The sequence below is a fragment of the Ovis canadensis genome, chromosome Y, assembly GCF_042477335.2.
Source record: "Ovis canadensis isolate MfBH-ARS-UI-01 breed Bighorn chromosome Y, ARS-UI_OviCan_v2, whole genome shotgun sequence".
Taxonomy (NCBI): domain Eukaryota; kingdom Metazoa; phylum Chordata; class Mammalia; order Artiodactyla; family Bovidae; genus Ovis; species Ovis canadensis.
The window spans coordinates 5,567,405-5,579,460 of NC_091271.1; the positions used below are offsets into that span (position 1 = coordinate 5,567,405).

The 12,056-nt window shown below is 46.4% G+C and overlaps 2 protein-coding genes across 40 annotated transcripts in view; both read left to right on the plus strand.

Moving 5' to 3' along the window:
• LOC138431407 (uncharacterized) overlaps positions 1 to 12,056 on the plus strand; it is a 332,640-nt gene that overhangs the window by 147,312 nt on the left and 173,272 nt on the right. For 36 of the 38 annotated variants that reach the window (XR_011446038.1, XR_011446041.1, XR_011446046.1 and 33 more), the window contains one exon: positions 10,450 to 10,551. Coding sequence is in view for 14 of the 38 variants with exons in the window: in XM_069573521.1 (XP_069429622.1) it covers positions 10,450 to 10,551 (102 nt within the window). In the remaining 24 variants the exon portion in view is untranslated. Of the gene's footprint in view, positions 1 to 10,449; positions 10,552 to 11,136; positions 11,720 to 12,056 lie in introns of those variants that run through there. The other 2 variants (XR_011446044.1, XR_011446029.1) reach the window with 1 other exon arrangement.
• Positions 7,495 to 8,954, plus strand: LOC138431414 (heterogeneous nuclear ribonucleoprotein C-like). 2 transcript variants are annotated; one of them, XM_069573548.1, is made up of 3 exons: positions 7,495 to 7,619; positions 7,665 to 8,044; positions 8,084 to 8,954. In XM_069573548.1, exons 2-3 carry the CDS (start codon positions 7,728 to 7,730, stop codon positions 8,646 to 8,648), a joined length of 882 nt encoding a protein of 293 aa, XP_069429649.1. In that variant the 5' UTR covers positions 7,495 to 7,619; positions 7,665 to 7,727; the 3' UTR covers positions 8,649 to 8,954. The 2 variants fall into 2 exon arrangements, with proteins under 2 accessions (XP_069429649.1, XP_069429648.1); XM_069573547.1 differs by having other exon boundaries at positions 7,665 to 8,951.

Genomic DNA, 12,056 nt, shown 5'->3' on the forward strand with positions numbered 1-12,056 from the left:
TCCCCCTGGTCTGTGGTATTTCGTTACAGCACCCTAAGCTCACGAAATCGGCACCTCGAAGCCTCTGAGCCCACCCACTTCCGTGGCAACACAGCTTGCCCCGTTTCAGCTCCTAGTGACCATCCTTCCCAGGAAAACTCTCAGCTTCCCCAGTTGCTGTTTCTAAGTCTTTAAACTGCAGACCTATCTGGGCCATCTTACTTTTCAGAATGTTCTAAAGACTGTGTGGGGATGTTCTCAAATTATTTCTGGCTGAAAGGGAGGAAAAAAAAAAAAATCAGGAGGTGGTGTGTATTCCAAAGGATAGGCATCCCACACTGGAGGTTTACAGAGTTAAGTTTTGGAAAGCATTTTGGTTGTTATTTCATAGATTTCTGTAAACTTGTAACTAAAGTAAATAGCAGAATAAGAACAGCGTCAGTGGCACATATTGACTGGTACTACAGGCTCCAAGAAAACAGATTTTGTTAAAATAGTTTCCCACATTTTCCAGTTCTGTCTTAAATTTGGTTAAACATGTAGAATTCTCTAATTAGCTTTTTGCTCATCTGATGAAATAGAGCGCCTCAGGCTTGGCATTGCAGGCAATGGAACCTTTCCGTGGTAATAACTTGTTTAAAAAAAAAAATGAGATTTGCTTTGCATTTAAACAACATACATACTTCAATTGTGTGGTTTTATGGTTGACTAGAGGTTGCAAAAAGGTGATTGTGATGTCTGCATCTGTTTTTTCAAAAATTAATTTTAATATGAGTTTAAAGTGAAATCAAGGATCTAGCTTTTCCCAAGCAGAATGATACTTTAGTTTTCATTAATTTCAATTCCCTTCAACCAGTTAAGCCTGGCAGACAGATGAGGCCAGGTCAGGAGTTACTGATTAAACAGGAGAACCCACAGAATGGAAAAGTTCAATGAATCCAGCCCATGTTACAGGCTACCAGGCTATAATCACATTTTTGTCCATAATCACTGAGACTCTCTTAGAAAGTTTGGCATTCCCGACTATCACTCAAAATATAAATTCATAAAACTTCTTATTGATTTTAGAACAGGAAGACTGAATCCCAAAGAATTCAGTCATTATAATTGTCTCCAAAATACAGAAGGATTTCCTTGACTTTTATTTCAGCTAAATGGGCATGAAACATAACTTAGTGTAATCCTTTGTTGTTATCAGTCTAAGTTTGGTTCAACTGTGAAAAGGTTAAGAAAAAAAGTAAGTCTTAAAGTTAAGACTTAAAAAAATGTTTCTATTTATTATTTTTATTTCAGTTAAATGGGCATGTAATATAACGTAGTGTAATCCTTTGTTATTATTAGTCTAAGTTTAGTTCAACTGTGAACAGGTTAAGGGAAAAAATAGGTCTTAAAATTAAAGAGCGGATTCTTTTTTTTTTTAATTTTTTTTCAAGAGATGTTTAATTTACATTTTTTTTCCTACTTTAAACTTTATTTTTCTATTGGGGTATAACTGATTAACAATATTGTGATAGTTTCAGGTAAACGGTGAACAGACTCAGCCATATATACACATATATCCATTCTCCCGCAAACTCCCCTCCCATCCTCGCTGCCACATAACACTGATCAGAGTAAGGAGGGGATTCTTTACTAAAAAGTGTATTCACCTAGGATTTCTTTCTTTTGCTGTGCAGGGATTTCACTTCTGCACACAGGCGTTGTCTGCTTGCTGAGAGCAGGGGCTACGCTTTGTTGTGTGGGTTTCTCATTGTGCTCACTTCTCTTGTTGCTATTCTGGTGGCTCAGCTGGTAAAGAATCCGCCTGCAGTGCGGGAGACCTGGGTTCCATCCTTGGGTTGGGAAGATGCCCTGGAGAAGGGAAAGGCTACCCGCTCCTGTATTCTGGAGAATTCCATGGACGGTGCAGTCTGTGGGGTTGCAAAGAGTCAGACCCGACTGAGCGTCTTTTACTTTCTCTTGTTGCAGAGCATGGGGTCTTAAGCACACGGGCTTCAGTGGCTGTGGCAAGTGGGCTGGGTCGATGTGGTGCACGGGCTTAGGTGTTCTGAGCCACGCAGAATCCTCCCTGACCAGGGATCGAACCCGTGTCCTTTGCACTGGCAGGTGGATTCTTAACCACTGCCCCACAAGAGAGGCCCCAGGAGGGGACTCTTAGTGGAACACCAAATGAGATCTGTCTGAAAGCCGTTTTAAAAGCTTGAGCAAGCATTGTGAAGGGCTCTTCAAAAAGAGCTTGTGGCACCCACTTTCCCTGAATTATAGGCATTGAGGAAAACCCCAGCAAGCTCTTACCGGTTCGTGACTCATGCTGTGTGAATGCAGAAGATTTCTGACTCACGTCAACCGGTGTCGAAGTGGCCTTTGAAGTCTCGAGTGCTTCGCCGATGCATAAGAAACTTTAAATAGAACATGCCGGGCAGACCAAGTGTCTCGGTGAATCCACACACTTAGGAGAGGTCTCCGAGGTCCTAGCATCTGAGATGTTAAAACACACGAGTTTCTGCTGACACCTCTGCTGTTGGCAGACAGCTAACCCTAATAACTTTCCAAAGAGGGTCCCTCTGTCCTCCCTGCAAACCTGACTGTGGAGGAGACTGTCAGTACGATAGAGACAAAGTGCGGCTCACTTCCGCGAGTCAGTGTCGCCCTGCTCCAGGAGAAGACAGGCGAGGCAGCTGATGAGGGCATCATATGGTTTTCTTTTTCCTTCTGTACTTGAAGGATAATTGCTTTACAATTTTGTGTTGGTTTCTGCCATACATCCACATCAGTCAGTCACAGGTATACATATGTCCCCTCCCTCCTTAACCCCCCTGCCACCCCGTCCCACCCCGCTAGGTTGTCACAGAGCAACAGGCTGAGTTCCCAACTTCATACAGCAAATTCTCCTCTGTTTTACCTGGAGTTCCCTGGTGGCTCAGACAGTCAAGAATCGGCTATATGTTCCTCCTCCTCACTGAAGGAGGAAACAGACAGAACAAGCTCCATCTTGAAAGCAGGACTCCTATTTTCTTGGACTGGACTGTGGACTTTGAGCTCTATGCCCAGTGTCTATGGAAACAACTTACTAACTGGAAAACCAGACCCCCCTGCCACCCCCCGCCCCAGAAGGAAGAGCCGCAGGGCTCGTACCTAGACTCTCTGTCAAGTAACACCCTAATTGTCTGTGTAACCAAATAGAATCATACATTCTATTCTGCTTATTGGGATATGACCACAGGCCTATTGATAATTGTCTATTGTTAACTACCTAGGTCTAAAGGCATATGAATCACAGGTTAACTTTGTATCTTTCTTTTCCTTTGTTCAGACTAGATTCTGGGAATTTGGGGAAGTAGGTTTGGACACGTACACTTAGGGTATATAAGGTTTTCACAAGACCTGGTCGGGGTCCTTGGCTAAGAGGAGACTCTGCCTGGGGCCCAGCGGTGTAATCAACTGCACTCCACGATCTACATCATCCTTCGGAGTGAGTTTGTTTCCCAGAACGCGTGGCTGCAATATTACCTCATACCGCAAAGTCTCACAGGCTGGCTGTTTTACGTGGGGTTCCCGGGTGGCTCAGATGGTCGAGAGTCCACTGTGTGTCTCACTGTTACTCTTACAGTTCATCCCTCCATCTCCAGATCTGTTTTTAAGAAAAACAGAAAGAAAAACTTAAGAAGTTGCTCTCGATGTATTTTTGGAGCACGTGGCCCCGTTTTGGGAGAGTAGTAACTGTCGTAGTAACCAGCTTCATTTGCCCTGACAGCCTTGTCCACAACCCTTCTTAAAAGGAATTGGGAAAAGAGGTCTTGTGGCTTTGGGACCGTGGTTGCCAGGGGCTGTGCTGGTGGCCAGTTGGGGTCTGTGCAGGTGGAATGGCCTCTGTGGCAGCGAGGGCCGTGGAAGCATGACCAGTCAAGCAGCCTGAACCCCGACTCGGCCCTTTCCTGCTTGGGCGTGAAAGGTTGCTGCTTAACCACGGAAGACGCCGGGATTCTTGGCCTCCAGAGGAGAAGAATTCAGTCTGGGGCCAGGGACGAGGCTTGATTGCTCAGAGCTTTTGTGTCATAAAGTTTTATTAAAGCATAAAAGAGAGAGAGAAAGCTTCTGACACAGACACCAGAAGGGCGCGGAAAGAGAGCCCTCCGGCTAGTCTTTAGACGGATGTTGTATAGCTACTAGCAGTCTGCTAATCAGAGGAAGGAAATGTCTCAAAACTCAGAGACTGGCACCAGGTGAGCCATCCCGGGCCATAAAACAATTGACATGAGTCTTGAGGAAAGGCAGATTTCCACCCAAATATATAGTTTCGTTAGCACAGATTAAGACAACAATGTAGAACATACTGGTCTGTCAAGGCAAAGGCTCAGAACCAACTTGAAGACAGAGTCTGGCGTAAACGCATGGTACATTAACATAGCTTCAGACAAACATTTCCATACGAAAAATGCATTGGTTAGCTCAGTGAAATTCATAATGGCCTTTGTTTTACTAACCCATCAATATTCGATAGATAATTTATTAATAAAGGTCTAAGGGATCAAGGGTCTTCCCAGGTGGTGCTACTGGTAAAGAACCCATCTGCCAGTGCAGGAGATGTTAGAGATACGGGTTTGATCCCTGGGTTGGGAAGATCCCCTGGAGGAGGGCATGGCAACCCACTCCAGTGTTCTTGCCTGGAGAATCCCATGGACAGAGGAGCCTGGTGGGCTACAGTCCATCAGTTCAGTTCAGTTCAGTCACTCCGTCGTGTCCGACTCTTTGCGACCCCATGAATCACAGCATGCCAGGCCTCCCTGTCCATCACCAGCTCCCGGAGTTCACTCAGACTCACGTCCGTCGAGTCAGTGATGCCATCCAGCCATCTCATCCTCTGTCGTCCCCTTCTTCTCCTGCCCCCAATTCCTCCTAGCATCAGAGTCTTTTCCAATGAGTCAACTCTTCGCATGAGGTGTCCAAAGTACTGGAGCTTCAGCTTTAGCATCATTCCCTCCAAAGAGATCCCAGGATTGATCTCCTTCAGAATGGACTGGTTGGATCTCCTTGCAGTCCAAGGGACTCTCAAGAGTCTTCTCCAACACCACAGTTCAAAAGCATCAATTCTTCGGCACTCAGCCTTCTTCACAGTCCAACTCTCACATCCATACATGACCACTGGAAAAACCATAGCCTTGACTAGATGGACCTTAGTCGGCAAAGTAATGTCTCTGCTTTTGAATATACTGTCTAGGTTGGTCATAACTTTTCTTCCAAGGAGTAAGCGTCTTTTAATTTCATGGCTGCAATCGCCATCTGCAGTGATTTTGGAGCCCAAAGAAATAAAGTCTGACACTGTTTCCACTGTTTCCCCATCTATTTCCCATGAAGTGATGGGACCGGATGCCATGATCTTCGTTTTCTGAATGTTGAGCTTTCGGCCAACTTTTTCACTCTCCTCTTTCACTTTCATCAAGAGGCTTTTTAGTTGCTCTTCACTTTCTGCCATAAGGGTGGTGTCATCTGCATATCTGAGGTTATTGATATTTCTCCCGGCAATCTTGATTCCAGCTTGTGTTTCTTCCAGTCCAGCGTTTCTCATGATGTACTCTGCATATAAGTTAAATAAGCAGGGTGGCAATATACAGCTTTGATGCACTCCTGTTCCTATTTGGAACCAGTCTTCATGGGGGGTTGCAAAGAGGGGAACACGGCTGAGTAACTAACACTTCACTTTATTAGAGGGGTTTCCTTGGTGGCTCAGAGGGTAAAGAATCTGCCTGCAATGTGAGAGACCTGGATTGGGTACCTGGCTCAGGACAGTCCACTGGAGAAGGAAATGACAACCCACTCCAGCATTCTGGCCTGGAGAATCCCATGGACAGAAGAGCCTGGTGGGCTACAGGGCTACGGTCCACGGGGGTCGCAAAGAGTCTGACACGACTGTGTGAGTAACACTTTCAGTTTTAAGGGATTAAGAATTGCTGTCATTTTCAATCAACAGAACAAAGGGAACAGGAGTAAAAAGAACCGCACATACTCTGTGTTTAAATGAAAAAATTGAAAACAAAGTATCCTAATGGTGGGTGTTAGGAATGGAAACACGACCTTGCTTCAGGAGATGCGGGCGAGGTGTCTCTCTTGTACTGAGGTCTGTGCTGTGAGCCCCGGGGTCCCGAAGAACATGTGCTGCCTGAGGGAGCAGACCCTTACTTGGCGGGGGCGTCAGCACACTCATAAGATTGTGATGGGACTCACGGTAGGGCCGCATGCTGGCCCCTCAAGGGATGGCCCAAGCCACGTGCCCCTCCGTCTTCTCTGCCTGCTCCCTGCTCCCCTGCAGACGGAGGACCCCGGGTGACTGTGATCACCACAAGGGCAGGGAGCATCTTGGGGGATCTTCTCTCTCCAGGAGATCATGCCCCCTGTTCTTTTCCATTTTCTTATCTTTCTTTAATTTTTGGCTGTCCAGGGTCTTCGTTTCTGTGTGTACTCTCCTCTCTGGTTGCAGGGCTTGGGATTCTCACGGGGTGGCTTCTCTTGTTGCAGAGAATGGACACAGGAGCCCAGGATCCAGTGCTTGTAGCACACAGCCCAGTTGCTCCAGGGCACGTGGGGTCTTCCCAGAGCAGGGAGCAAACGTGTGTCCCCCCTGCAGGCTGATTCTTAACCACAAGAGGGCCAGGGAAGTCCCTCTGCCCTCTTTTCTAATGCAGGATTCTGCAACACTGTTACATCAAAGTGGATACAGGAGAGTTATTCCATGAAGCCAGATTCTACATGTAGAAACTGTGAGTGAGTGTCGTGGATACAACTCTGCAAAACTTTACAAAGAAAAGCTTTGAGTACCAGCTTACAACCCGGTGGTGTTTCAAATGCAACAGTTCAAAATGCAGACACTGATTTATCAATAGGCCTCAAAGAGGCCAGATACCACTGATCTCTTTGCTGCCTGAGGAAATAACAAAGTCAGTGATTTTTTTTTTCCCCCTCATACTTTCCAGTGCTATCTGGGAACTATAGATGGAAAGTTACTGATACACTAAATTAAACAGATAGTATCTTGCAGTTACTAAATTTGGTTTTCTTTATAGGAGTCCTGTGCAGACACATGCAGGGATAATTACCTGCAATTTGATATCATAATATAAGGCAGGACAAGTTGAAAGAAGCCAGTGGTTGTTCTTGTCTCTAAACTACTATCCAAGGGCATTTTCCCTAATTAAACAGAAGGAGATGTGTGGACTTGTAACTTTCATGTTTTATTTCTGAAAGAGCTCAAAACCTGAAGGGAAAGGGAGAGGGAGGTCGCTCAGTCGTGTCCAACTCTTCGTGACCCCATGGACTGCAGCCCACCAGGCTCCTCCGTCCATGGGACTCTCCAGGCAAGGGTACTGGAGTGGGGTGCCATTGTCTTCTCCAATGCATGAGTCTGCTGTTGCTGCTGCTGCTGCTAAGTCATTTCAGTCGTGTCCGACTCTGTGTGACCCCATAGACAGCAGCCCACCAGGCTCCCCCGTCCCTGGGATTCTCCAGCAAGAACACTGGAGTGGGTGAAGAGGCGAAGACTGAGCGATTGCGACTGCGTTGCCGACCTCGAGCAGCCATCGGCTTCTTCACGTAGAACCCAGGGGTAGGAGATTCAGAATCGAATCTCTTCTCCCTTCCCCCTCCTGGTTACAAATCACTTGAAATATATAAGTTAGTGGAACTTGCTTGAGTGAGATTTTTTTGATCTTCAGCTACATTTTTCAGCTTTGTGAGGCACCGTATCATCAAAGACAATGGCCAGCAATGTTACCAACAAGACGGATCCTCGCTCCATGAACTCTCGTGTATTCATTGGGAATCTCAATACCCTTGTGGTCAAGAAATCTGACGTGGAGGCAATCTTCTCAAAATACGGCAAAATCGTGGGTTGCTCTGTTCATAAGGGCTTTGCCTTTGTTCAGTATGTTAATGAGAGAAATGCCCGGGCTGCTGTGGCAGGAGAGGATGGCAGAATGATTGCTGGCCAGGTTTTAGATATTAATCTGGCTGCAGAGCCAAAAGTGAACCGAAGAAAAGCAGGTGTGAAACAATCTGCAGCGGAGATGTACGGGTCAGTACCAGAACACCCTTCTCCGTCCCCTCTACTCAGCTCATCTTTTGACTTGGACTATGACTTTCAACGGGATTATTACGACAGGATGTACAGTTACCCAGCACGTGTTCCTCCTCCTCCTCCTATTGCTCGGGCTGTAGTGCCCTCAAAACGCCAGCGTGTATCAGGAAACACCTCACGAAGGGGCAAAAGTGGCTTCAATTCTAAGAGTGGACAGCGGGGATCTTCTTCTAAGTCTGGAAAGTTGAAAGGAGATGACCTTCAGACCATTAAGAAGGAGTTAACCCAGATAAAACAAAAAGTGGACTCTTTACTGGAAAGCCTGGAAAAAATTGAAAAAGAACAGAGCAAACAAGGAGAGATGAAGAATGATAAGTCAGAAGAGGAGCAGAGCAGCAGCTCCCTGAAGAAAGATGAGACTAATGTGAAGATGGAGTCTGAGGGGGGTGCAGATGACTCTGCTGAGGAGGGGGACCTACTGGATGATGATGATAATGAAGATCGGGGGGATGACCAGCTGGAGTTGATCAAGGATGATGAAAAAGAGGCTGAGGAAGGAGAGGATGACAGAGACAGCGCCAATGGCGAGGATGACTCTTAAGCACATAGCGGGGTTTAGAAATCTTGTCCCATTATTTCTTTACCTAGGCGCTTGTCTAAGATCAAAATTTTCACCAGATCCTCTCCCCTAGTATCTTCAGCACATGCTCACTGTTCTCCCCATCCTTGTCCTTCCCATGTTCATTAATTCATATTGCCCTGCGCCTAGTCCCATTTTCACTTCCTTTGACCCTCCTAGTAGTTACGTTAAGTCTTAACCTGTAATTTTTGCTTTTAATTTTGATACCTCTTTATGACTTAACAATAAAAAGGATGTATGGTTTTTAAAAAAAAAAAAAAAAAAGAACACTGGAGTGGGTTGCCGTTTCCTTCTCCTGAAGAGTTATCCTGAAAACCTTGAGTGAGCTTTGTATCAGTATCAGTGCCACCAGTGTCATGGTCTTTTGCACCAGGAAATTCATGCAAAACAGTCCCATCATGTCTTGTTCTCGTTGCCCCTATCTAGGAATTTTCTTCACAGATTTGGGGGAAAAAAAAAGAAAAAGATTTTCCCCCAAATCCTTTTTTAGGGACAGCAAGCATTCATGCATCATAATCGGAAACCATACTCTTCACAAGGGTGTTTTCTTGGAGCAGCAAATTTTGGTTAGACACTGAGGTCATCTTGACCAATCATTTAGCACAGGTTCATGGCAGAAATTACAATAATCACCTCACAAGGCAGTAAGAGTACAGGATCAGTTCAGTTCAGTCCATTTCAGTTGCTCAGTCGTGTCCAACTCTTTGTGACCCCATGAACCGCAGCACGCCAGGCCTCCCTGTCTATCACCAACTCCCGGAGTTCACTCAAACTTACGTCCATTGAGTCGGTGATGCCATCCAGCCATCTCATCCTCTGTCGTCCCATTCTCCTCCTGCCCCCAATCCCTCCCAGCATCAGTCTTTTCCAATGAATCAACTCTTCGCATGAGGTGGCCAAAGTACTGGAGTTTCATCTCTTAATAAGCCAATAAAAAGATACCACGCTCAGATACTAGGTGATCGTTCCAGGCAAGGGGGTTGATGAAAGGAATGGTTGAGGCGAACCTTTCTACGAGTTGATTCTCTGAAGAGTTGGCCTGGTAAATTGAGAGCCACACGTTGGTGCCGGTGATGGGGACGCATTGACAACAGCTTGTTGTTGGAAACCCTTCCCTGGGGAGTGAAGGTTCCAGTGTTTGTGGACTCCATTCTGAGTCTGTGTGTGCTAAGTCGCTTCAGTCGTGTCTGACTCTTGAGACCCTGTTGACTGTAGCCCACCAGGCTCCTCTGTCCATGGGATTCTCCAGGCCGGAACACTGGAGTGGGTTGCCATTTCTTCCTCCAGGGGAATCTTCCCGACCTGGGGATCGAACCTGTGTCTCTTACATCTCCTGCGTCAACAGGCGGGTTCTTTAGCGCTAACTCCACCCGGGAAGTGTGGTTTTCCACCCACTGCTGGCAAAGCGGCACCTTGCCCAGTCTGGAGCTAAATGCCCCAGGGTTTGCAGCAGCCATTTAGATGAGCATAGAGGCACCTTGCCCAGATGGAACACTCTGGGACAGTCCTCTCAACCCCCGGGTGTGTGTGCAGTCTCAAGCGCCCCTGCCAGACCCGCTGGCACCTCCCTTAACTGTTGGCGTGCATGACGACGTCCCGACCACAGTTGCACTTGTCTGTCGAAACAGCTGTACGTGTAAACACAACTTTGTTACCGCCTCCTACAAGTGGGCTGGAAATCGTATCAGACCAATCCGCAGCAAAGGGGTTGATTCAGCATGCTGAGGGAGTGGTATTCTGATGAGGAAACCTCTGTTTTCAGGAGAGGGAAACCCAGCCCCAGCGACCTGCAGAAGTACGTGGCTTTGACTTCCGTCCTGTTGAGTGGTGCGGGTCCGTCGGAAGCTGCAAGGACACCCCTGAGGTAAGCGTTCCTCCCCGCTCTGGATGTGTGCCTGTGGACGCGATGCGTTCGCGCCCTTTTTTGTTGTTGTTGTTTTGTTTAATCACAGTGTGCAGACTGCTTATTCGTGGGCACCTCCCCTCACAGCCTTGAGGGGTTCCACGTGAACTATCACCAGTTCCTCGGTCTCTCTGCTCAATCATTCCTGTGCCTCATTAGGCAGACTGTGGGTGTAATTCATCCACCTTGAACACTGACGTGGCATCTACTTGGCTAGCTGTTGTGGTGCAACTTTGTTATTACAAAGAAACAAATTTAAACAGTAGAACGGGGCACATGTATAGTAATGAAATGCTTAACATTCTGCCCGAGTTGGAGTAGATCTTAAAGTCGGAGTAGATCTTAAAGCTAAACTGAACATCCGCATGCCACTCACATCGGGAAAGGAAGAGGTGGCATTTGATGATTTTGCCCTGTATGCACAGAGGACACACAGTTGTGACGTCGTTTAATAAAAACGGTGTTTCCTGTATGACAGAGGAAAGAAAACCCTCCTCATTTCTCATCGCGGAAAAAGAGTCAATCACGTCGTTTCTTTCTAATTAGGCTCAGAATAAGGTGAAATGTTTTCAAGGTATCCAGAACATTGCTTCAGTAAATTCAGCAAATTATCAAGCCACGTGAGTTCATTTTGGACACCTTTGAAATTTAAGGCTGTGTTAACTTGTCCTGTGAAGAAGGTTGAGCACCAAAGAATTGATGTTTTCGAACTGTGGTGTTGGAGAAGACTCTTGAGAGTCCCTTGGACTGCAAGGAGATCCAACCAGTCCATTCTGAAGGAAATCAGCCCTGGGATTTCTTTGGAAGGAATGATGCTAAAGCTGAAACTCCAGTACTTTGGCCACCTCACGCAAAGAGTTGACTCATTGGAGAAGACTGATGCTGGGAGAGATTGGGGGCAGGTGGAGAAGGGGACGACAGAGGATGAGATGGCTGGATGGCATCACTGACTCGATGGACGTGAGTCTGAGTGAACTCCAGGAGTTGGCGATGGACAGGGAGGCCCGGCGTGCTGCGATTCATGGGGTCGCAAAGAGTCGGACATGACTGAACGACTGAACTGAACTGAAGATTTATTTCAGTTGTAATCTTAGTTTTGAAATAAAGACATTCGTCTTGGGTCTTGAAACGGTTGTCATTAATTTCACCTTGTCTGTAAGTCAGAAAATTATGAATTTGTTTTCCTGTATGTTTTCCCCATTTCTCATTTAGATGAGTCAGTGACGAAACACTGAATTTATGTCATTTGACTGTGAATGCCTATAAAAAACCCCTCCAAACTGCTCAGAGAATGCCGAATTTGTGCTGGTATGTATGATTGCTGCTGCAGAAGTATTCCATGCTCATCCTTACTGCAGCAGGCTCAGGCATGACTTTCACTGGAATATACTATCAGGCTACTGTCAGCGATGGGTTCTTGAATTCAGTCCCTTGAGCTGGATCGCACAGAGCTGCTTTTGCTGAGC

What these genes read in the sequence shown, in the direction of transcription:
- LOC138431414 (XM_069573547.1), top strand. Translation starts at nt 7,728, where the DNA reads ATGGCCAGCAATGTTACCAACAAGACGGATCCTCGCTCCATGAACTCT.